This window comes from Pelobates fuscus, chromosome 5 (assembly GCF_036172605.1).
Source record: "Pelobates fuscus isolate aPelFus1 chromosome 5, aPelFus1.pri, whole genome shotgun sequence".
Taxonomy (NCBI): domain Eukaryota; kingdom Metazoa; phylum Chordata; class Amphibia; order Anura; family Pelobatidae; genus Pelobates; species Pelobates fuscus.
Window position 1 is genome coordinate 71,520,193 of NC_086321.1, and position 27,553 is coordinate 71,547,745.

A 27,553-nucleotide genomic window follows, 5' to 3' on the forward strand; every position below is an offset into this window, starting at 1 on the left:
TCCGCATCCATCGGGTGGCCCATGCTGTCAGGGCCACCCGATGGATGCGGATTGTAAGGGGGCCCGGTCAGCGCTGGGCGCTTTAACAGCGCAACCGGGCCCCCTGTGATGACATCACAGAGCTGGGAGGAAGTGATTCCCCGGTCACTCCTCCCAGCTAAAACTGAGAGCCGCGCGGGAGGAAGCAGAGTGGGAACTCTGACTCCCATCCACCTGAGCCACCACTGGACCCCAGGAAAAGTCACCCTCCTGCACCTTAAAGGTAGGAAACAGGAGGGTGACTTAAATATAATGTGTGTGTTTGTTTGTGTGTGTGTGTGTCTTTGTAGGTATGTCTTGTGTGTGTGTGTGTCTTTGTATGTATGTCTTGTGTGTGTGTATGTGTCTGTATATATATATATATATATATATATATGTGTGTGTGTGTGTGTGTCTGTCTGTATGTGTGTCTTGTCTTTGTATGTATGTGTCATTGTATGTGTGTCTTGTGTGTGTCTATGTATGTCGCATGTGTGTGTGCATGTCTGTGTGTGTCTGTTTGTATGTGTGCCTGTCTGTTTGTATGTATGTGTCTTGTGTGTGTGTCTGTATGCATGTGTCTTGTGTGTGTGTGTGTGTCTGTATGCATGTGTCTTGTGTGTGTGTCTGTATGTGTGTGTCTTGTGTGTGTGTGTGTGTGTCTGTATGTGTGTGTGTGTCTGTATGTGTGTCTTGTATGTGTGCCTGTCTGTTATAGTGGATTATAGTAAGTGGGCTACCTAGCTCAGCCTTCCTACTGGGCATTGCTATAAGGAAGGTTAAAAAATAGAAAAAAGGGAAAAAAAAGGTGGGGAGGGGAATTGAGGAGGGAGAGGAGATGAGCTGACGCACAAATGAGAAATCATATTATGCGCAAACAGAGAAGTCGTCTGAATATCACTGAAAGAGACCTTCGTTTGTTCCTTACGAAAATCGAACCAGATATCAAATATTTAGTCTCGCAGCATCAACCTCAAGGATCTCATTAATCACTAGTAAAGGTAATTTCAATTTACTTTATTGTTTTCTCATTAAACTTTATAAAGTTAAAAAACTTATAAACCTGCATTAAGTAGAAATAAAAAGATAAATGTACGTACATTTATTTTTTTTAAAACACCCTCCTTTCTAAAAAATATTCTGCATTTGCGGGAAAACTGGTGGGCGGTAAGGAGATTTTTTCAACCAAAAAGATGCATTAGTGGGCGGTAGGTAGAAAAAGGTTGACTACCACTGGTATAGGGTATTAAAAGGAAATCTTTTCTGTCATTTAAAAAGCTTTATGGAGACTTTTGCAGACACTCAAGGGTTTTTTTACAACCTGCCTTCTTAGAAATCTGGTTGCAGCCATTGACTACTTCCTTTTTCTGCCCCGTCCATGTAGTGTCACCACTGTTCTTTCAACTTTGAACTTGCGAACAATGCTTCTAACTTTGTCTCTATGAACATTCAGTGCCTTTGCTATCTTTTTGTATCCTGTTCCTTGCTTGTGAAGGGCGATTTTAACGTCTATTAACTTTGTGGACTATTCTTTTGACTTAGCCACATTTCTAATGTGCAATCAAACTGAACAAAAGAATAACTATATGGAAATGACAAAGAAGCAATAATATGCTGGGAGATGCACAGATGCTCAGGTCACTACAGCCAATGCTCGATATCATCTAGGAACAAAGGGGTCCCAAACATGTTGAATGGGTGATGCTCGTGGACGTGGGGAGGTTTGTGAGAGTCTCAAGGCTTGAAGGAAAGGAGTTGCTTTTGTCGTGGATGTTAGCTACAGAGTGTAGCTGTTCTTTATCAAAGTGAGAGATCGCGATGTTGACCATCTGTAGGCTATACCTGTGGTTTGCAATTAGTTAGTAATAGGGCTTACAGTTCATTACCATTATAGATCTTGGAAGAAGGTAAGAATAGCAGATTCAAAATTATAGGGAAAATGTATTTATCCTACAGAATCCATCAATCCCGACTTTTTTAGCTTGGTTAGGCGGTAATAACCCAGCGAAGAGGTGCCTGAGGTAACGGGGCAGCCCAGCCAAATCGATAGTGTCAGGGATACCAATGATCTTGAGATTGGCCTGCCTGCTGCGGTCATCCAGTTGGTCATGTCTCTGTGCCAGGTTAGTTTCGAAATGATTGGACTTGGCATAGGTCTTCTCTCATGCCAGTCACTTGACGTTGTGTGTCTAATATAGCTTCTTCAGATGCTTGTATGTGTGCAGTCACCATTTGAACTTCTGTCTTGACATGGTCTATGTCAGCTGAGAACATTTGCTTGCTATTGATCAGAGGTTCCTGAACGCTCTGCTTAGCTGTTGGGGATTGTGCCTCAGTGTTTGACATGGCATCGAAAGGGGTTTTCTGGGCTTGGGAGTCTTTGGGCTCCTCAAAGGTTTTGTCTGAGCATGTGGAGCCCACCTCAGGATCAGTCATGGCTACCATCTTAACGTCTTGACTTGTACTCGCAGCCGCTGCGATCTAAAACCCATATAGTTGTGTCACTTGTCTGGTTGTGCCTGACTGGCCAAACAGAACCCACGGATGGGGGGTCTGGCGTTTGGAGGCCGACGTAGGCCATAGATCTGCAGCAAACTTTCTTGCCCATCCGGCCAAACAAGAAAGGTATCTGCAGGTAGTCCTTCACTTAGAGAGCTTGCATGAAGCAGCTCGAAGTCTAAGGTTGCAGATTTTTGCTGTGATTTTTTGACAATATGCTGGTGCTCGAACGAGATGAGTCTGTTCATTTTAGCTCGTAAGCCCAGCCCCCTGCATTAAATATTTAAATAATTAATTGCTCATATCTAAAATTAAAATTATAATAATAATGTTGTAACTTCAAATATTTACTGAGATGCAAGTATTCATTTTTCATCTGTATAAGTGAAAAATCTAGTCAAGTTGCTCCCAATTTTCCCAGTGTTTAATTTAATTAAATGTAATGTATCAGAATTGGCGACTTTCTCAATTTACCTTTAAAAGTGGACATAGCAGGAGGTTAGGAATTATATAATTAATTTTAAAAAATGATATATATATATATTATGTATATATAGAGAGAGAGGGGGGGAGAGAAAGAGAGTATGTTTGTGTGTGAGTGAGAGTTGTAAACAGTTATATACTGTTTTAATACAGGAAATAACAGCTTATTCCTGATATCTCTAATGTAAATAGGCAGTGTACATTTTACATTGATGTGGTATAATCTGAAGGAATAAAATACAGTTTTTGCTCAGATTAGATTAAAACTAAATAAACACCCATTTCTCATTTCCTGGGACTTGTTCCATAGCATCTTTGTTTCATACACTATGTGGTTTCCTTTGGTGTGTCCCTTTTTGAAACGTTTATTTTGTAAACATAGACGAGTTAAGTTTTGGCAGGCTGGATATTGTAGAAGCAAATTTATTTGTGAACACAACATTATTTTTTTTTTTTAATACACTAAAGCCAGAGATTCTGGGAAGGGATATACAAAGAGACTCTTGTTAGACTTCTTAAAGGGACAGTCTAAACACCAAAACAACTTTAGCGTCACGATACAGCCATTTTTAATGTATAAATAATGCCTCTGCAGTCTCACTGCTCAATTTCCTGCCATTTAGGAGTTAAAAAAAAAAATCTTATCCTATTTTAGAACAAATCAATACGCCTTGATAAATATCACGATATGCTATCATGTGATATTAATCACATTAATATATATAATTATTATTAATCCTATCTGCAGATTGGGATGCTATAACCATATATATTCTTTAGTAACTAAGATTTCTGAATATTGAAATCTGATCGTGATTTATCCAGTCATATATCATGCTAATAGAACATTTTTAATTAATTTAAATTAATTAAATTAAACCAGTATAATTACCTTTGAGTAGATATCTCATCAGATGTTCTTAGGTAGTCTCAGGAATTTGATTGTCATGGGTCTCTCTGCATGGCCGAATCTGGAAGCCCAAACTTTCTCTTTCAACTCTGACTCCTCTGACTGCTTCCTGACTTGCTCACTCCGACTGCTCACCTCGACTTGCTTGACTTACTCTCTCTTCACCTTGACTTCACTTTCTTCACTTTCTTATCCTCTTATCCTCTTTTCCTCTCTTCACTTTCTTATCCTCTCTTCCCTTTGTTCTCATTTTTAAAGGGAAAGATTTTTTGTTCGTCACTAGGTGATAGACCAATAGAAAACGGGAGGTGTGGTTACCTTCCAGATCGCAATTTACGTATTTGGTCTATAGAGGGCAGTCTCGCCTAACTAAACATTCCTATCCAGGAAAGAGTTAACTTTTCCTGGTGACGATTTCGACGTCATTTGTCTTATCTTTATGGCTAGCTATATTTTAAATTTACTTGTCATTTCAAAGGTTTCTTTGGTAAATTCTGTAATAATTCCTAAAATGACAGTTAGAAACTAATTTTGACCCCTAACTTACAATGGGATCTTGTTGGATATAGAAAGTAAAAATTAAATTATTTAATCTTCTCTGTCACAAATGTCGGGGTTTAGAATTATTTATATTCCATTACATCTAGACAGTCAGGCCCGGACTGGCCATCGGGCATAACGGGCAAATGCCCGGTGGGCCGCGATGGCCGTGGGGCCGAGGCCGGCAGGGAAGATCACAGAATCTCCCCTGCCAGCCCCTGCAGGGCCAGCGCTATCAGTGTGCCGGCCCTGCATAGTGCCTCCATGGGGGGCCGGTGGGGAGATCAAAGATCTCCCTCACCGGCCCAGGGACACTAAGATGCGGCCGCCGGCATGGGAGGGAGGAGAGGACCGGCGGAGCTCTAGCCAGCTCTAGTTACCGCGGCAACGCTCAGATCTCGCAAGAGTGATTTCTAGCCTAGAGTTCACACTCACCACTGGACCACCAGGGAAGGAAGCATGGAAGCACAGCACCCCCCCATGGCAACACCCCCCCCCCCTCCCAGGCTAAAGGTAAGAAGGGAGGGGGGATATAACTTTTTTTATATATAATAAAAAAATATATTTAAATTTAAATAAATACATTCACACTCACACACACAGCACCCAGACACACACAGCACCCCCAGACACACACAGCACCCTCAGACACACAGCACCCTCAGACACACACCGCACCCTCAGACACACACCGCACCCTCAGACACACACCGCACCCTCAGACACACAGCACCCTCAGACACACACAGCACCCCCAGACACACACAGCACCCCCAGACACACACAGCACCCCCAGACACACACAGCACCCTCAGACACACACAGCACCCCCAGACAGACACAGCACCCTCAGACACACACAGCACCCCCAGACACACAGCACCCTCAGACACACACAGCACCCCCAGACACACAGCACCCTCAGACACACACAGCAACCCCAGACACACAGCACCCTCAGACACACACAGCACCCCCAGACACACACAGCACCCAGACACACAATGGACCCAGACACACACAGCACCCCCAGACACACACAGCACCCTCAAACACACACAGCACCCAGACCCACACAGCACCCAGACCCACACAGCACCCCCAGACACACACAGCATCCCCAGACACACACAGCACCCTCAGACCCACACAGCACCCAGACCCACACAGCACCCAGACCCATATCTATATATCTATAGATATATATACATTTGGTTTTGATCTCATTATCTTTGCAAAACAAAGTAAGATCTAAGAAATGTATTTCTCTACGGTTCCACACTGGGGAAAATTTCAAATTATATTCATTCTGATTAAGGTGATCAACAAAGGTCATGAAGGCAGAGTCTGTCCCTCTCCAGATGATGATCACGTCATCGATGTATCGCCGCCATAGGACCAGGCTCGCCACCCAGTCATGCCCCCGACGTACGCAGAGGTCTTCCCACCTGCGCATGTATATGTTGGCATAACTGGGGGCAAACCTGGTACCCATGGCGGTCCCTACCAGCTGTAAATAAAAGGATTGATCAAATCTTACTTTGTTTTGCAAAGATAATGAGATCAAAACCAAATGCTTCTTCAAGCCGACCGATGGGAATAGCTACGTTCATAAACGAAGCTGTCACCACCAGCCTTGGCTGAAGGGCATCACCAAGGGGCAACTCACCCGAGTAAGAAGGAACTGTTCGCACACTGAGGATTTCCAGATACAGGCCCAACATATAGCTGATAGGTTGGTCAAAAAAGGTTACAACCAAAAACAGATTAACAGAGAAATCCATATGATGTCTAAAAAGAATAGAAACGAGCTTTTAGTGGACGGCCCCAGTAGACAGAAAAAGGGGGAAGATTTCAAACAGGCTTTCTTCACACAATATAATGTGGACCACCCAAAAATAAAGAGGACTTTACATAAATTTTGGCCCATATTGCTAGATGACCCCATCTTGGGGGGGCAACTATCAAATAGGCCAAAGATTATTTACAGGAAAAAACAAAATCTAAAAAATCTATTGGCACCCAGCTATGCTTTAAAGAATGGATCTAAGAGTAATACCAAGAAAGGGCCAAAAGGCTTTAAGGGCTGTAAATGTTGTAAAGCCAGTTTACAAGTGAATACAGATAAAGCTACATCATACAATAGTTTTGTGACAGGGAAACACTTTTCTATCAAATCAGAGATTGGCTGCCGCTCGACCTGTGTGATATATCTACTTCAGTGTCCGTGCGGTAGCCAATATGTTGGTCGTACAAAGAGATGTCTGAAGGTCAGACTCTTAGAACATATAAATAATATCAAGAAAAAATTAGATACCCATTCAGTTCCCCTTCATTGCAACAGCTGTCCAGCCTTCTGTTTAAAAGGTCTGCGTTGTATAGGGATAGAACAAATCCAACCCCATTGGAGAGGAGGCAATAAAGAGAAAAAACTGGCACAGAGAGAATCGTATTGGATTCATAGATTATGCACCCTCACTCCTAGAGGTTTAAATGTGGACATGGATATTGTTTGTTTTTTGAATTAATTGAATGTTCGATGTTTTTTATAAATATGTAATACAATATAACATAATTTAAACACTTAATAAATAACACATTAACACTGGTTAAGCAGTTAAAGTGTATAATAATTCACTTGTCACTTTATTTAAGATGGAACAGATATTGAGAGTCCAATTACTTATGCCACTTTACACAATATGGATATGTCAATTGAATATATAAATTAATATTCATGCAACTTTATACGTAATTGATTTGCAATTGAGGTATGGTTACTTATGTCACTTTAATATTGGTCACATGTAAAATATAGAAAATATAAAAATTATTGTTGTTAATATATAAAGATATTGTTATTATTATTATTTTACTACTATTATTATTAATAATTACTATCACCCTTTGCATTATTAAAATATATATCATGAATGATACACTTGGATAGGAAGTTTCCATTCATGTAAATAATATTTCAAACTATTTTTTTTAGAGGACATATTATTATTCTTTATTAAGAGATTCTGTGTGATCAAAGAATGAAATTTAACAGTCTTCTATCCTTAGTGGCTCGTACACTAACTTTAGGTATAAGAAAGTTGCTTTTCTAGATCGCCGGCATACTGTGAAACGCACAGCCATGTTCTTTCCCCTCCGAATATGGAACGCACGTCGATCATGTGATGAACAACCTAACACGTGACTCAAGCGTGGCGTATGACGAATGCGGAAGTGGCCGGTGATTTGAACGGACCCGGCTTTTTTCATTTCATTTCATCAAAGCAGCTACACCTGAGGGAAAACTTTGACGAATCGGAACCACAGGATTAGAAGACACCCACTATTCCACCAATGACTTGAAGGGATTAGCCCTATATAAAGTGTTTTTTATGTTAGCGTTTTAGGATGCTGTTTTTTATGTACTTGTTGAATGCTATTCATTGAAAGAGGTCCCTGAGGAAGTCCTTTTTTTACAAGGACGAAGCATCTCTTCTTATTATTGTTTTTACGATATTTTATTTATACCTTTTCTAAGTGAATAAATAGCCTTTAAAGTATTCCTTTTGGTTGCGGTTTTTGGATCTTCTCGCTGACCTGGATACCCTATTGGCCATCACTTGAGGAGGGAATTTTAAAGGAACATACCCCCCGTTTCCATCAAGGGGAGGCACCCATAATACGCTTTATTTTCCTGGAATATGTGAGTGCATTCTGATCACCAGAAGCTTTATTATAGTGTTTTAGCAATATTTGCACTATGTTTTGTCCTCTATTATAGGCACACGAGCAGAATCCCAAAATTTTCCTATCAATTACACAGTCTTGTTATATGGTTATCAGCTGGGAGATAACCTTGGGAAGCCGTGTACCCATCAGTTAAGTTTTTTCTTTTGTATTTATCACTTGTTCACGGGTGTCCGTGTTTTGTTATCTGAAGTCATGAATGTAACCTGGTATCCCAGTTGCTACCTGCCTGTGAACCATTGGCGGATCCAGGGGGGGGGGCAACGGGGCAATTGCCCCCCCCCCCCGAGAATATAGTGAGAGAGGGCTTCCGATCGCCGCCCTACTTCCCTATACACGCCGGCGCTCAGACTCAGCGCGCCGCGGTATATATTAGTGGGGGGAGGAGAGCTGCATGCGGAGTCGGAGGAGCCGCGGAGACAGTACTCTACTGTCTGTAGTCTGTACTGAGAGCTCAGCCACAGCCACAGCCACAGCGTTACTAGCTAGCCACGACTAGCCCCTGAACCCTAGCCTGGATTCCTGGACCAGCGACCAGGTAGTGTAATTTTGGTACAGAATAATGACACCCTTAAAGTTATGTATACCTGATATTGGGACAGACCACAATGGCTCCTGGTCACCCAACCATGCATAGACTTTCACCTCCCCTGCAGCTACCTATGCACAGACTGCCACTTTTGCTGTTCACCTAGGCCTAGCCCTGCATAGACTGCCAGCATAGGCTGCCACCTTCCCCTGTAGACTACCAGCTAACCAATGCACAGACTGCCACCTCCCCCTGAACACCTAACCCTGCATACACTGCTACATCACCTTGCAGTCTACTACCTTCCCCTGCTCACCCAGCCCTGCATAAACTGACATCTACCCCTGCTCACCCAGCCCTGCACAGACTGCCATCTCCACCTGCACACCCAGCCCTGCATACACTGCTACATCACCTTGCAGTCTACTACCTTCCCCTGCTCACCCAGCCCTGCATAAACTGACATCTACCCCTGCTCACCCAGCCCTGCACAGACTGCCATCTCCACCTGCACACCCAGCCCTGCATACACTGCTACATCACCTTGCAGTCTACTACCTTCCCCTGCTCACCCAGCCCTGCATAAACTGACATCTACCCCTGCTCACCCAGCCCTGCACAGACTGCCATCTCCACCTGCACACCCAGCCCTGCATACACTGCTACATCACCCTGCACAGCGTACCACCTCCCCCTGCACCACCAGCCCTGCAGAGACTGCCACCTCCCCCTGCACACCCAGCCCTGAACAAGTGGGCCAATAGAAGAAGGTAGCCAGGGAAATGTATAAAAACTAGGGGCTAATATTGGAGAAGCTAAGCAATAGAACAATGGAGCAGAGATTCCAACAGAGCTGATTTTTGAATTATAAAACTCACTGTGAGAACTGGCTAGGTAGATCTCAGTATGAATCCAGTATGTTTCTCTGTGTGTCTGTCAGTGTCAGTGAGTGCTTGGGTGTGCCTGTCAGTGAGTGTGTGTCTGTCAGAGTGTATGTGTATCTGTGTCACAGAGTGTTTTTCTCTGTGAGTGTGTCTGTCAGTGTCAGTAAGTGTGTGTCAAAGTGTTTCTGTGCCTGTCAGTGAGTGTTTCTGTTTAGGTGACTGCCCCCCTTTCAATCACATGGGAAATGTATTTTTACTCTCCTCTTTTTCTCTGTGGGTTCCCACCTCCATGGCTGAGGTCATTAGTCTTGATCTCAGCCAATCCAATGCTAGTCCTTAGGAAAGCAATGGAAGGCTATTACGCACCTATACACAATGTTACACCAAGATGCATTACATAAATGCATCTCTACGGGTAGAATTAAGAGTCACGCTGAATGTAGATGGTGCACACTATGCAGCACTGGCCTAGGAAGCACCTCCAGAGGCCGTCTGAGTGACTGTCACTAGAGGCGTTACTAGGCAGTAATGTAAACACAAGGGAGACTGCAGTTTAGTACATTGCCTGTTAATTTTTCCATTGCAGACACCGTAAAGCCGTGCTAGCGTGATTTGTCTTAGGCGTTGGTTTTGAAGCGCCTTAGCCTCTGTTTTCCCTGGCGGGTACACTATTTTGATAGTGTTTGTTTGGAGGTAATTCTTATAATTAATTTTTACGTTTATTGTGTTTATTTTATAATTTAAATTCAATATTTTGTAAGCATTTTCTATGTGACTTATTATATATATTGTTTACACTCTGGGTTTGTCACTGAATTTGTGTAGCAATGTTTGATATGTAGTGGTGACATTTCTGAAGTCCTCATTCGACTTACTAATAAGTTATATATTTTATAGATTTTGGTATAGATTGTGTGATTCTGATTTATTTATATATTGTGCTATATAGCGCTGTCCGTTTTATATATATTCTATATTTTCTGTTATCACTCTATACTGTAGTGTCCAGACTACCAAGTAACAGCAATTATGCAATACTGTTTATTTGGGCATTCATCTGAAACATTTTATTTAAGATTGTGACCCTGCTTTTATTATTTGATTTGACTCTATACATTATGTCACTTAAAGGGTTTGCATAATTAGTAGATTGCAAGCTTTATTGGCAAAATTAAAGGGACTCTATAGTCACCCAGACCACTTCAGCTCAATGAAGTGGTCTGGGTGCCAGGTCCCTCAGGTTTTAACCCTTCAGATGCAAACATAGCAGTTGCAGAGAAACTGCTATGTTTACATTTGGGGTTAGTCCAGCCTCTTGTGGCTGTCTTCTATATTTCGCCTCCATTGCGCAGAGCGTCCATAGGAAAGCATTGAGAAACGCTTTCCTATGGACACTTTGAATGCACGTCGGACGGGGAGGAGAGGTCACCAGCGCCAATGGAGCCCGGCGATAGATTAAGGTAAGTAACTAAAGGGGTTTTCACCCCTTCAGCGCCACGGTGGGGGCACCCTCAGGGCCGCTTTATTTTCCTGACCCTATAGTGATCCTTTAATTACATTAGAAATCTAGCTTTATTGTGCTTTAAACAAGGTGCTGTTGCATTTAAGTATCATGATATAACATAATGGATGTGGGCATGATGTCCTAGCAAACCAATTATTCTACAAGATGTGTTCTTTTGTGCTTGATTTGTAGAAAGCGCAAAATGAGCCAGAAAAGGGTGAATAGCAGGACTATTGATTCCTTCTTCCGTACTAGTGCAAAAAAGTCAACAGGAGCACAGCCTGTACTAGAAAGCACTTCAACTATAGAAACTGATACTAGCTTCCCTTCGTGTTCTGGTACACACGTAGAGCCAATACCTTGTCAAACTGATTCTGTGTTGCCACTGTTTGTTGATACCCCACCTCAAACAGGCAGTATCCTAATGAATGACATTGGCACACATCTTGGGAAAACAATTGATGATTTCACCAAATGCTTGTTACTGGAAAATCCATGGCAACCTCCTCCTGGATATGAGCTACCTTTCTCTGTTCAGAACATGACTTCCAAATATGGAGAAACTCGGACAATCAAACGATACTTGTCAAAACAACATATTGACAGTTTTCCATGGCTCGTATATTCAGCTGTTAAGAAGGGTTTGTTTTGCAAGTACTGTGCGTTGTTTGCACAACATCGCAAAGGTGGTCATAACAAAGGCATGGCACTTGGAAAACTGGTAACTGAGCCCCTTACGAATTTTAAAAAGCTTAAGGGTAAGGAAGGAGATTTGGAAGTCCATGCAAGACTTGTTTATCACCAGGAGAGTGTAACCGAAGGAAAAGCATTTTTAAAAACCTACCATTCCCCTGACAATGAAATTGTCAACCAAATAAATTCTCATCGTCTTCAGAAGGTGAAGGAGAACCAAGAGCGAATTCGTCCTATCATTGAGTCCATTATATTCTTGGGTAGACAAAATATACCTCTGCGAGGCCACCGAGATGATGGTGCATTAATGGATGACTCCACACCGGACGTGAATGAAGGGAACTTTCGGGAATTGCTGAGATACCGCGTTTCAGCTGGAGACAAAATGTTAGAGAAGCACCTCCTTACTGCATCTTCACGTGCTACGTACATTTCAAAATCCACACAAAATGATTTAATCAAGTGTTGTGGTGATGAAATCTGCAATATCATTGTTGGTAGAATTAAAGAGGCTTGCTATTTTAGTGTAATATTTGATGAAACTACAGATATTTCACATGTAGAACAACTTCCACTTAACTTTAGATATGTCTACAATGGATCTATTCGTGAAGATTTTATAAAATTTGTAGATGCCTATGAATTTGCAACTCAGAGTGAGTCAGGATTGGATAGTTCAGATTCAGAACTAAGGCTTACAGGACAGGTTTTAGGCCAGATGGTAATTCAACTAATCAAAGACCTCTCCCTGGACATCACTCATTGTGTTGGCATTGGAACAGACAGTTGCAGTGTTATGTCTTCAGAGGTGGCTGGTGCTGTTTCAGAAATTATTAGAGCAGCACCCAACAGTTGCAGATGTCCTTGCTACAACCATTCTCTGAACAATTCAATTTCAAAGTCATCACAAGTTTCAGTAGTTCGCAACGCAGTAGCAGTGGTCAAATCAACCATTTCATTTTTTAATCAATCAGCAAAGCGTCATTTTGTTTTAAAGCAGGAGTTAGGCTCTCAACGTACCAGTCTTTGTGAAACTAGATGGGTAGAGCGCCATGATTCTCTAATAAGATTTCGGGATGGACTAGTTAAAGTGGTGAGTGCACTATCAGCTATATCTCAATGGAAATGCTCAAGCTCTAGTTCATCAGCCTCTTCTCTCATCCATTCTCTGTGCAGTGCAGAATTTATCTTTTCCTTGATTTCACTTATCAATGTTCTGAAAGTAACCCTACCTCTGAGTCGTTTTCTTCAATCTCCAACACTTGATTTGACAAGCGCATCTGAATGTCTGAATGTCACCATGAGAACCCTGGAGAATATGCGATGTAACGCTGATCATACTTTTTCCACTTTGCATATGGAGGCTACAGAATTGGCCTCAGAACTTGGAGTGGAACTAAAATTGCCACGTCTTGTAGGAAGACAAGTGCACAGATCAAATTACAATGCAGGATCAACTGAAGAATTCTACAGGAAATCTTTGTATATTCCTTTGCTGGATAACATTATTAACGATTTAAAAGCTCGTTTGCCAGAAAACTCGATGCAGTGTTTCCAGATTCAAATATTGATGCCACCAGTACTTGTAAAAAACAAAATGGAAACCATGGATCCTGTTGCTATCCACTCATTATCAAAACGCTTCCACCCTCTGCTAGCTGATGGTAGCCAGAGGATAATGGAGACATTACTTCAGGGAGAAATTTGTCTCTGGCTCACAAAGTGGAAAAGCGAGTTATCCCAAAACAAGGAAATTCCACAAACAGTCCTTGAAGTTTTAGATGTGTGTGACCAGGACCTCTTTCCAACCATCAGAAGTCTACTTCTGGTCTTGGCAACTCTACCTGTAAGTGTGGCCTCTGCAGAGAGATCATTCTCAACCCTCCGCCGTGTTAAAACATGGCTTCGGTCACGAATGTCAGAAGACAGATTAAATGGTTTGAGTTTGCTTTACATTCACAGAGATGTTCCTGTGAATACTGACCGAATCATTGAGCTGTTCGCAAAGCAAGGAAAACGAAGAATTGAGCTAATTCTGTAAATTTGTTATTTAATTAAAAATGTTATGTGTCTGTTGCTTTTAGTGTTTGGAAAGTGACACTGTTATCAGTATATTTCTACCTTTTTACACATAATTGTGTATTGTTTGTTACGATTTTGTCTGGGAATATTCTGTTCTATAATCAGTATACAAACTCCTGATGAAAAAGTCTACAAAACTGTTAAATAATAAAGTTATATGTGGTTAAATGTCACCTGTTTCTAATTTTTTAAATCCATAATTTGGAAAGACAAAGGTCACTGTTTTTAAAGAAGGTAAGAGCTGTACGATAGGTTAAATAAAACAGTCTGTTCTATAAGCACCTCATTATTTTCTGTCCGCCGCCACAAAACAATCTGGAAGTGCCCCTCCCGAGACCAGGCTCTGGATCCGCCACTGCTGTGAACACAGGAAGCACTCTGGAGGGAGCATGAAGCAGGCTGTGCTCACAGTGCACTACCCTCCAGGAACAAGGACAGCTATCTGCAAGCTTGAGTCTGGACCCCTTCTCCTCCACTCACATCACTAGCACAGATATGGCATACCTGGAGGATAAGGGGGACTCGTTATTGTGTGTATGTTTGAAAATGTGTGTGTTAAGTTTGAGGGTGTGTGTTTTAATAAATTGTGGCCATATGTAAACTGGTGACAGTGTGTGTGTGTGTGTCTCAGTGAGAGTGTGTAAGTAGCATTGTGTGTGTATGTCAGTGAGAGTGTGTGTGTTAGTGAGAGTGTGTAAGTGACATTGCATGTGTATGTCAGTGAGTGTATATTAGTGAGAGTATGTAAGTGACATTGTGTATGTCATTGAGAGTGTGTGTGCCAGTGAGTGTGTGACCAGTTATATTTGTCATGAACACACCCTACTTCAACAGTGTACTGGACGTAGTTGTGGTGGTGAAAGGGTTAAAGTTCACTATTTGTCTGCACTAGACCTGAAATAATGATAAAATCCCCCTTAACACCACCCACACCTAAGCATAATAATAACATTTTGTGTCACCTTACCCTACTCCCTCTAGCATGTAAGCTCATTGAGCAGGGCCCTCAACCCCTCTGTTCCTGTGCGTCAAACTTGTCTGGTTACAATTACATGTTTGTTAGTCCACCCATTGTAAAGCGCTACGGAATTTGTTGGCGCTATATAAATATAATAATAATAATTATAATAATTTGGAGAGCTCCTCTTTGTAGGAGGCAATTATTTTTACCTGCAAACGAGTGAGGACATTTTTTGTAAATTTGGATATAAGAATCCAACTCTGTTTTGAGTTGAGAGATTCTTTTAAGTCGTTCCCCTTTGAGGGTGGAGACATATTTGATACATTTACCACCAAAAGAAGCTTTTTGTACGTTCCATAAAGAAACAGAAAAAATGTCATGGGTAGCATTAAGTGTAAAGTATTCTTTGAGGAATGTGGTGAAATACACCTGAGTTGATTTGTCAGTTAAAATGGATTCATTAACCCTCCAGGAGTCCTTATCTTGATTTGTGGGAATGTACGATAAAGGTACTAGCATTATTATCTAACTAATGCGCTGGGTAATGGCACACTCCACTACATTTTGCAAAAGATGCATATCGAACAAAATATAGTCTACTAGGGAAAATCTGTTGTGGCAGGCCGAGTAGAGGGTGAAATAAAAATGGCATAGTGTTGGAACTTTTCTTAGTGATCACTATACCCAGAGGAAACCCCCCTCCTTATGCCATGGACTTTTTGGTTCTGTCCAACCAAAGTGTATTACCCAAGGCCGTGGTGTACCCGATGAAACAGACACTAACACACAAGAGGAAGTTTCAAAAGCATACCAACTTATATGAAGAAAACAAGGGTTTATATAAGCTTGCAAATAGACGTTTTGAGACTTTCAGAGGTGGGCATGATCAAGCAAACAGGTTGAGATGTTTTGTGCAATGTATTGCAGAAACCTACGACCATAGACGGCATAGACAGTCATGCATTAAACGTACCAACAGGGTTAAATCCCAAGGAGATTCAGGAATCATTGGATAACTGAGGGTCCCCTCTGTCAGCTGGGACCATGCCTGCAGGAACGAATAATTCTTCAGAACAGCCAAGGTAAAAAAAAAAAACACAAAACAGAAGATCAACAATGAGCGTAAACTAGCCAAGGTCAAGATTATGGAAAACAGCTAAGTCCGGATACAAGCTAGAAGCTGATAAGCAGTAACATTTTAAAATCACCAATCAGCTGATTCGTGAGTCAGATTAAGCTGCCTTGATTCAACTGCATGGAAATCACAAGCAGTAATAAGAAGCAGGTGAGTCATACATACAAGGCAGCAATATGTGAACCCAAAACTAGGCTCATATATGTCACTGTGATGACTCATACCACTGTCTGTGGGAGAAGGTTTCAACTCATTTTATGAAAAGTTTTATTCTCATAAAAACAAAACTCTCAAAAACTAGAAAAATTGCACATATTGACTTAATTGCGCCAATAAAAGAACGACAATTAATTTGCTAATTTAAGCAGGGAACTGTTCTATGCATGTTTTTGTTTTTATTCTTTTTTTGTTAATTATTTTCATTGTTTTATATAACCATTGTAAAATTGTAAAGTGTTGTAGAATAGGCTGATGTTACATAAACGATGATAATGTTCATTTTAAACATTACAACAATAAATCACGTAGACACACATTGCCATCATGATTATATTAGCTTATCCTATCTTGAATGTAAAACTGCTATGAATTGAAATCTGAGTGACACAATTAAAGCTAAAACCTCTAAGATGAGACAATATCTGAAATGTTTCATATAAGTTATATTAGATTTAATTTTGCCAGTTGTTCAGTGAATAGGTCTGTGTGTGCTGAGGTGTATGTGTATGCAGTGCCAGTGAATGTGAATGGATTGTTTGTGTAAATATAAATACAGGAGTGTTCCTGTCGACTGTCAGTATGTACGTCATTTTGTGGAGTGTCTGTGAATCAGTGAAAAGAAGGCTGTTCATTTTGTGTGTGTGTGGGAACGCCCCTGCCTTAACACACACTGTCCAGCACTGCCCCAGGAAGCACCTCTAGCAGCTATCTGAGGAGTGGCCAGTGGAGTTATCCCTATGTAAACACTGCATTCTCTCTGAAAAGAAACTGATTACTGCAAAAAGCCTGAAGGGGATGATTCTACTCACCAGAACAAATACTCTGTATATGGCTCGGTTTAATATTTCTGGATAAGCTTTACAAATGATTTAACATTTTCATGATATACAAATATAAAAAAATATATCCTATATAAAGATATCTCAATATATTTAAAGAAATCTAAATATTATAACATTAAAAATGTCATAATATTAAATAAATGTATTCAAAAATATTATTGTTATCGAAAAATAACAATTCATAAATTGGGTATATAACAAACAACCTAAAACACTATTAAGTGAATAAATCTATAAAATATAAGTGAGTGTGAAATCCCAAGTGTTCCTCACAAAAACACCCAAATATAATATATAAACAAAAAAGGTGGGCAAAAAATATTGAATTGAGGCATATGTAAGATAGATAGATAGATAGACGACAGACAACTTCCGTGTAAGTTGATCTAACTCTCTATTTTGCTCTGAACCTGTAGAAATCTGATGAGGAAGTTGTTGTTTGCTGAGTCTCTCTATCTTTCTTTGAATACACTGAATACAAGAGATGGATAGCATCCGCACATAAAGGGGCAGAGGAGTATTATCCTAGCAGGGTTGCAATCTCCCAAATAGGCGGTAACTCTGTTTAAAAAAAATAAATCTAAACCAAAATAAAAAATGGAGAAATAAAATCCCAGCAGTATTAATACCATCACAGCATATAGTGGGAAGGGAGTTTTGCTAAAAATTACAAACCTTTATTGAAAGCCATTGAAGGAAAAGTATTTTCCTGTAAGAATAAGATACTCAAAGATAACAGTGAACAAATGTGAGTGTAGTTCAGTCACTAAAACAGAAAGCATAAATTAGTATCAACTAACAAATTATGCAGGCTAATGAAAATATAAACTAGATACAACAGAAGCTCATTATTCATCTCTGAAATCACCCACAATATATTCATGGCTGACATGAGGAGGTACCATAAAGTGAAAAAAAAGTATCTTTCGAAGTTCAAATGACCTTTATAGAAATAGTTGGAGGAGAGCATCAAGAATACAACTCTAATCATCATTTCCACTACTATTAAATGACTATCCCTGGTAGTAAAAGCTATCAATTATCAATTGAGTCTTAACTAACTTTTTTTCATTATTATATTTTTGTTGCTCGACTAGACATCCATGCATGCTGTGAACTCACTGCAAGAGGCTCCATACTGAATTGATCCATAGATGTGGTGTTGTTGTTTATAAGAAGGAAGCTCTAGAACCGTTTTAGGCAACTGATAAACATTAACATATTTTTTGTTGTTGTTGCTTTTAAATTACACAGATTTCATCTCTTCCTTACAGAGTGTTTGTGGTTGCCTCAGCACAGTTATGTTTTATTTATACATATAATATACATTGTAATAAACCACCAGACTGAAGGTAGAGTGATTTATAAATGTCTATTATTTGATATTATAAATGTATTATTTGTCCTGCATACAAGTTTTTTATTGTAGATCTTTAATGTATAGGTGTTAATAGTGATTGTTAGGGTAGTGTGGGGATTAATGGGGTAGACAACCTATGGCACGTGTGCCATGCATGGCACTCGAGGTGTCTTTGCACGGCACTCAAGGCTGCTAGAGCCAAACAGGCTCTGGCCTATCCGGAGTCCCAGTAAAACTTCAGATGTCTGCTAATACGAAAAGGTGGTGAAGGACAATCGTCAATTTATGCATTGCAGCATAGAGAAGAAGTGATCTCAGATCAATTCCTCCCAGCACTTGTGAATGGGAATCCACACTGTAGTAGAGCAGCCCACACTTCTAGATATACACAGAGCTGCAGAATAACCCTCCCCTCATACAAATAATAGCAGCCCACACACAAACACAATCCGCACAAACTCAACAGGACTAACAATCCATATACATGCACACAACCCCACGTGCAGTCTCTCACATGCTATTCCCCAAACAGCCCCAGACATACACACATTACGAAACAAACAATGTGATATATCCATCCACACACACAAATTCACAAGCAGCCCCCCTACGCAGCCGACATTCATAGGTACAAAGTACCACAAAGATACAAAGCAACTGCAGTATATAATAACCCAAGACGAATTTGGCAACATGCACACCTCAATTTAAAAAAAATAGGACCGGCACACTACGGGACATCACAATCTTATTTCGGCACAGTGTTGCTAAAAGGTTGCCTACCCCTGGTGTAAGGGTAAACATTTATGGCTATTCTAGAGTTAGTGTACCCTAGTGGTTAAGGTAGGAACTTAACTGTCAAGGCAGCACTTGGACATACATGACTAATGGGAGTTACAGTCCCCAGCTGCTGCCAGCCAGTAATGGGGATCTGTGCATTATTTGCCATTCATTATTAGGTTAATAGTTATTAAACAGATGACGTCACCATATGTACAACAGGGGATGATCTACGTTTCTACATGAAATAACAGGCAAATCACTATATACACATATATACACTAAAATGGAACAGCATTCTTCAAAATGAATTTCTTACTACCACTGTCAGTGCTTGTACAGTGGTGATGTGATGGTAAAGTCTTCTTCTGGCAAATAACATGTTAAGAGTTTGTGGTTTCTGAACAACTGAATTGAACATTGTTTCCTTTTTCTGTTCGTTACCCTTATTGGTTTATTCACACTTCCTCCTAAATGTGGTTACCTCAAAAAGGTCTCATTCTAAAATGTCTTAAACCCAGTCTGGGCATTTCACTCACATCTTTGCTACCATGCATAGTGCTTCCATTTGGATTCTACTCCTGTTTGTCCGTCTAGCTCTTGGGGAGAGCGGAGATTCACAATATGGTAAGTGATTACAGCCTCCACCAAGATTCTAGTTATAGATGTTAAGGAGTGTTCTGGAACAAAATCAGATACAGATATAGCACTTTTTTGTTTTTATTTTACACAAGCTTACGAGATTACAGCCCGCAATGTTAGCAACAAGTGGTTTCTCTCACTTTTTGAAAATATGGAATAAAGCTATTTTATAGCTCAGTAGAATTTTATTAATCCAGTTTATAGAATTAGGTGGTGTGTTAAAATGACCGATTACTTTGATTCAAAGCAGAGTCATACAATTATGATAAAAAGGTACTAGACTTGGTAAGAAGGAAGTATGAAGTTGATTGGTCTTGGATGGTCAACACTTGCACCACAAATTGTAGCAGGTGTGGAAGCCTTTTTTTTATCCATGGTGGTTTTGAAAGGGAGTAACAAATTCCTGCCTCCTGTTTATCAAGGTTCGACATCCCATTCCGGGTTCTACCATGATTAGAGGAACAGAGCTATAAGTACTGTAAAGTCAAAAGCATTACTTTCTCTGCTAGATAACTGATTACAGTAGCACTATATATCTATATTGCTGCCCTGGACAAAGATGGATTGAATTTGGTTTTAGAACTTGACTACAAATTGGTAAGCCAAAACTGAAATGAGATCAATTAAGTCATATTTATTTTGGTCACTGACAAGAGAAGATCCCCATGTTAGTAGATTGCATAAATTTTCATAGCCTAAATTGACGTAACAATTTAACAACTGTTTATTAACATGTGCCAATAAAGGATGAAAGCATTTTTTTTTGTTTGTTTTTTGTAAATATATTTTTGGTCTGTTTACATACTGACCTTACCATAACATGGCATCATTAAGCGAGATTTCATTTTTTTTTTTTTTTTTTTTAAATCCAATTTTAAAAAAGAAATTAGATTAGTTTAGCTTCAACTTTATTGTCACTTTTCATTGTACATACAAAGACAATGAAATTTAGAATTGTGAGGTTTTTTTCAAAAATAGCCGAAGTGGAAAGAGAACTATTTTAGTCTAGATTTTGCAAGTCCATAGTCAGTTAACCACAACACCATCTCGCTAGCGAACAAAAATAAATTTTCACTACAGATGTGTGTAGCGTGACTGCAAGAGTAAGCTGTTAATTTCAATTCACGCTTTAATAATTATCCTGCATAGAATTACGTATATTCCAGGGTTAGTTTCTCATTTTTAAGTATGTGGTATATCTTTGGGCACCTAGTTGGTGGCTGATATTTAGAATTGTCTTCAGAAATAATTATTTATGTTTTCTAAAAGAAAAATGAAATGTGTAAGTCCAAAATTATAGGTTTTTTTTCTAAGTATTTGTTCTTGTCCCCAAACAGCTTTAACTTTCTGCATATTGACCTATGTGCTCTATCTATAATAGCAATATTTATATAACCCCTACATGAATAACTTATTAATCTAATAACAGTCATGTAATTTGACAGTATTTCCTGTTAGTGACAGAAAGAGAAAGCAAATAGAGTGACTATGACAATGGGAGGCGGCAAGATGCTGTTTTTTGTGTTGCTTTTTTTAACTTAAAAGGACCAGAACCACTACAGATTAATATGGTGGTTCTGTGGTATAGAGGCTGTTCCCGCAATCTCTGCAGTATAAACAATGCCTTATCTGAGAAAAGGCAGTCGCTACTGAGACATCGAAACATGGGAAAAGCTTTATGAAGGAATAACCACCCATCACATTCAATACAAACTCCACCTGAAGCTCACAACATTGTCCAAACCCTGTCGATTATTACATTACACCACCCACCGCCCATTATTGATACAGATAGGGGCACTGAGGCACCTGCCTCAGGTCCCTACAATTTATTTTACAGGAAGGGGCCTTGTCAAGCAGTGGGGCAGCAATGGCTGCTCAGTACTTAGTTACAGTGAGCAGTCACGTGCTGCTCACTTTTTTAGTAGACATACCCCCTTTAAAGGGAGATTTAAAACCTTCATTTTTACTAATATGGAGGTCATATTGACCCCCCACAGGCTGTTTCTTATTTGTTTGAATTTTTTAAAATTGTACCCTGATTTTAAGCAACTGTCCCGGATTTTAACAAAGACGTCTGACAGCTTTCCAATTTAAATCTGAACCAAATTCAGGCTCATTCGGGTAATGACTTGCAAGGTCCGGATTATGCAGTCCAAAAAGCCCTGTATAGAAAGTAATGTTTTTTCCTGATTAGTAACAGGGCCATTCTGATTTTAGAGAATAACCCTGAGAGTTCTTGGGAGAGACAGAGAAAGATTGAGAGTCCCCATGAAAGAGACAGAGCATGTGAGAAAGATAAAAGATACAAGCAGAATTAACAAGGGAGTGAATTGGAAGAAATAATAAATGTGGTAGAGAGTCAGTGTGCATGACAGGTAAGTACAAACCATGTATTTCATCCTTGTAATTCCCCTACTGGGTTTATTTTAAATTTCGTGATTTGAAAATAATCCGCCATGTAAATCAGAATTTTCTGAGTCATAACTGCTGGGAAAAACAGACATTGCATTGTAAATACCACAGGTTTCTGAGTAATAGGCTAAATGTCATTGTAAACTATTTCTTCAAGCATAAAAGAGTTCCTGATAAGCTAATATGAAACACTTCGACACATAAATAAAATGGCTTAAGCACTTACCATTATATCAGGACAGTCTTGGGAATCCATCTGTTGTGAATGGGGTTAAAGAGATATATTTGAACTATCAATTGTTTACGTTAGTATGCATTATAACCCCTTAAGAACAACTGGTAGTATAGAACCCTCATAACAAAATATTCTTTAAGGATTATATTCCAAAATGGAGAGGCCAGCAAAATGAATGGCTAAAGGACTTCATGGATGTGTCAAAGTTAATTAAAGAATTCCATAGGGGTATAAGGTTCTTCAGACCAGATTGTAATGATGGAAAATAGTTTTATTTGGCTCTAAAGGGGGAATACGTTAATCTATGAACGTGGAGTAAATTTCTCTAGTACAAGGTATACCTATCAAAACACACCCCATGAGTACACACGTACCAGGGCACCCAGGTACAGTGTCACTAAGCAGGGACACAATCCACATTAAATATTAGAGAGGGGTTATTCACTATATTCAACAAAGTAAATCTAAATGACAAACCTGAGGCTAAATCCAAACGACCATGCTGTGACCAAGCTGAGTTGGTAAATCTTTTTGCCTTAATTTTACCATCTGTGTTTCAATTTACTTCAGGGTTTAGTGAATGAACCTTGGAGATGTTACATCATAGATAGTGCAACTTCTGGACTCATCTTCTGTAGTTTGTCACAGTAGGTTTCACAAAACAAATAATTGAAATAAAACAGGAGAACATATTTGTCACTATAGAAGACAGCTAGAAGGACAAGCAGTCCATTAGAGGTTTGACCATTCTTTACATCTGAAAGGACCTACATGCATGGTTAGTGTGCACATATATTTACAAGTGACAGGTTGCATATTTCACAACTTTGGATCATTTCTAAATTGGCTGCTGCTATGCTACAAATGGCAACAACTGGCTGGGTCCATGCTACAAAATGTAACCATTAATGGCTGCCAATTTGTGTCTGCCAATACGTTTAACCTCTCCCATAGAGAACAATAATAGATATTAAACCTTGATAACATTCCCACCAATATGTAATATCAGCAATTTATCGGTTCCCAATAAGCTTTTAACAATTCAAATAGATTTAAATCCTACTGTTAATGGGTGGAGGGTATTGCAATACAAAAGCAGGGTGCTTTATTTAAAATAATAGAGACCTATTGTTCCCCAGCCCCCACTTATGAGTGGTGGTGCCATTGTCCACCCCACTCCCAAATTGTGGTAAGTGTACCCACCTGTGTGGCCAGGCATCCACAAGGCCCTAGCTGTCAGGGTACATGAAGTCTCTACCTCGGAGGAGGTTAGACTTTCAAACGGCCGTCCTCTCAGGGGGGCTGATCCACCCAATCCTCACAGCTCTCATAGCCGTTTACACGCCGGCCGCGATAGCCCCGCTTCCTTTTATGACGCGGCGCTCAGGAGCCGACGTCATGACGGCAATCACGTCCCGACCTGTCAATCTAGTTCCGAACAACGAATCAGGGCTCGGCAAGGGCGGAGTCATCAATTAAAGAACCAAGGTATAAAATAGGGATGTGTGTAATGGTTCATTGCCCTGTCGTGGTTCTAGCTTGTCTGGTCACTCAGTGCTCTTATTACTGTTTGTCTTTTTGGTTCTGACTCGGCTTGTATTTTCGTTTCTGCTTATCTCTCGTGTCCTTTGACCTCGGCTCGTCTCTCGCTTACCTGTTCTCTCGTTCCCTCGACCTCGGCATGTCTCTGACCATTCTTTGCTTTCTCCTTACGTTAGTCCGGCCATTCTAAGGTCCGGTATACGTACCTAGCTCCTGTTTGTATTCTGCGTGTTGGATCCCTGTCCCGATCCTGACATTACGACAGGGCCAATGGATCCTGCAGGTACAAACGCTCAGATTGGTTCTCCTGACTCGAGATTTGAAGCCATGGACCATAGAATGGACCAGATGGCTCTGGCGCTGCAAGCCTTGCTATCCCATCCTAGTAATCAATCAGAGGAGATGCGTACACCACCCATCTCTCTTGTTAATACAGGCCTAGAAGTAGCCACAGTGGGAGCCTCTTCCCGTGTTACTTCCCCTTTACGCTATGGGGGTTCTCCGGATACCTGTCGAGGTTTCCTAAACCAGATAGGGATTCATTTTGAATTACAACCCCGCGCCTACCCTACAGACAGGGTGAAGGTTGGATTCATAATCTCGTTACTCATTGACAAAGCTCTTAGATGGGCTAACCCTCTGTGGGAAAATGATAATCCAGTAGTCTATAATTATAATGCATTTGTCACTACTTTTAGGAGAACTTTTGACCCTCCAGGAAGAAAGGCCAGTGCAGCTAGATTACTATTATGTCTTAGACAGCATAGCCAAACCCTTGTGGATTATGCGTTAGAGTTCAGATCCTTGGCGGCAGAGGTCAAGTGGAATGAACAGGCCTATATGGATGTATTTCTGAACGGATTATCAGATGAGATCCTAGACGAGGTTGCCACAAGAGATCTTCCTGAAAATTTGGAAGAATTAATTTCATTTATTTCTCGAATAGATGAACGCATGAGACAGAGGCAGAACACTCGAGATAGAACTCATAGACCTTCCTTAAGACTAGCTCCCGCATTTCAGAATTCTGAATCTACAACTCTTAGCTCTCCCAGAACCTATGCAAATAGGTAACACTCGTCTCTCAGAAAGTGAAAGACAATACAGGAGAAGGGAGGGTCTGTGTATGTATTGTGGAGTAAGAGGTCACCTACGCCTAAATTGCCCTAACCGTCCGGGAAACGCTCGCACCTAGGTTTCTCAAGAGGACAGGCCTTGGGTGTTTCTATCTTGTCCTCTACATATGATTACAAGGATCATAGGCTTCTGTTACCTGTTTCTTTAGCTTGGGAAAAGGGAGTACTTAATGCTATGGCATTGATAGATTCCGGAGCAGCTGAAAGCTTTATTGACCAAGCCTTTGTCACGAACCACTCTATCCCATCTCAGCTAAGGGATACACCCTTGGCCGTTGAGGCCATAGATGGTAGACCATTATCAGACCCTGTTATTTTTCGTGAGACTATACCAGTTAAGTTAACCATTGGTATTCTACACGAGGAGGGAATATCTCTCATGCTTATCTCATCTCCTTCAGTTCCAATAGTCTTGGGGTATCCCTGGCTTAAGAAGCATAACCCTATTATTGATTGGGAACAAGGTGAGATAGTCTCCTGGGGTCAGGGTTGCCAGAGAGGCTGTTTACAGAAAATCTCGCCAGTTTGCGTAGTTGACGCACCAAGTAACTCTAACCAGTCCACAGATTTACGGATACCATCTCAGTACCTGGATTTAAAGGCAGTCTTTGATAAAAAGAGGGCTGATACTTTACCCCCACACAGGTCCTTTGACTGTAAGATTCGACTCCTGCCTGGTACTATGCCTCCGAGGTGTACTGTATATCCTCTGTCCACTAAGGAGAACTTAGTCTTAGAGGAATACATACGGGAGAACCTAGACAAGGGATTTTTTTTAGGAGATCCTCTTCTCCAGCCGGGGCCGGTTTCTTTTTTGTAGATAAGAAAGACGGCACTCTACGGCCTTGCATTGATTATCGGGGCTTGAATAAGATAACGATCAGAAATGCTTATCCTATTCCCTTGATTACTGAGCTATTTGATCGTCTGAAAGGCTCCAAGATTTTTACCAAGTTAGATCTGAGGGGAGCTTATAACTTGGTGAGAATTCAGCAGGGTGATGAATGGAAAACGGCTTTCAATACCCGGTATGGCCACTATGAGTATACGGTAATGCCCTTCGGGCTTTGCAATGCTCCTGCTGTATTCCAGGACCTAATTAATGAGGTTCTTAGGGAATTTCAACATGAATGTGTTATAGTCTATTTGGATGATATACTAATACACTCTAGAGAGCCTGAGACTCACCACAAACAAGTCAGAAGGGTATTGCGTAAGCGTCTACAACATGGTTTGTACTGCAAATTGGAGAAGTGTAGCTTTGACCAATCTCAGATAAACTTTCTTGGTTACGTTATTTCTGGAGACGAGTTTAGGATGGACCCGGTTAAACTCCAATCAATCTTAGATTGGCCATTGCCCAAGGGACTCAAGGCCATTCAGAGGTTTATCGGATTCTCCAATTATTACGGGCGCTTCATTAAGGGGTACTCGTCTATTATTACTCCTATTACCAATATGACTAGACAGGGTGCTGATACCAAGACCTGGTCTCCTGAGGCGCTTGTGGCTTTCAGAACTCTCAAGGAACAGTTTGCCTCAGCACCGATATTAGTTCATCCTGACACCTCTTTGCCTTTTTTACTCGAGGTAGATGCCTCAGAGACAGGTATAGGCGCCATCTTGTCCCAAAGGCTAGGTTTGAATAAACCGCTGCACCCATGTGTTTTTTTTCCCAAGAAATTGTCTGGGCCTGAGAGCAGATATGATATTGGTGACAGGGAACTATTAGCGGTCATTATGGCTTTAAAGGAGTGGAGACATTTGTTGGAAGGGACTTTACACCCGGTTACTATTTTGACGGATCACAAGAATTTGTCATATATAGGGGAAGCCAAGCGCTTGTCCGCCAGGCAGGCTCGTTGGTCTTTGTTCCTTACTCATTTCAACTACGTGCTCACTTATAGACCTGGTTCTAAGAACTCTAAGGCTGATGCATTGTCCCGCCAACATGAACCTTCTACTATGTCTGATATGGTTTTTTCTTCTGTAGTTCCCAAGTGTAATATTGTTGCCAACACGAGCATCAAAATTCACTCCCCGTTGCTTGCTGAGATCAAGAAATTACAGCATCTGGCTCCCAGACTTGTTCCGGGGGATCGGTACTTCGTTCCTCCTGAACTCCAACTGGAACTGATGCAGTGTTTTCATAACAGTAAATTTGCCGGACACCCTGGCATACGCAAGTCGTGTTCTCTGATTTCTAAAGATTTCTGGTGGCCTTCGTTACATAAGGATGTTAAGGACTTCGTCGGGGCATGTGATGTCTGTATGAGGACTAAACAACCTCATACGCTTCCATGTGGACTTTTGCACCCCCTAGAAATTCCCGAGAAACCTTGGTCTTGTTTGGCTATGGACTTCATTGTCGATTTGCCTGTTTCTAAAAAACATACT

At 40.7% G+C, this 27,553-nt stretch overlaps 1 protein-coding gene across 2 annotated transcripts in view; it reads left to right on the top strand.

Moving 5' to 3' along the window:
* Positions 1-19,726: 19,726 nt before the first annotated feature.
* The window catches only part of IL7R (interleukin 7 receptor), a 58,493-nt gene continuing 50,666 nt past the window's right edge, over positions 19,727-27,553 (top strand). The window contains exon 1 of one of the 2 annotated variants that reach the window (XM_063456848.1): positions 19,727-19,813. In XM_063456848.1, coding sequence (XP_063312918.1) covers positions 19,738-19,813 — 76 coding nt within the window. In that variant the 5' untranslated portion in view covers positions 19,727-19,737. The remainder of the gene's footprint in view (positions 19,814-27,553) is intronic. The other variant, XM_063456849.1, reaches the window with a different exon arrangement.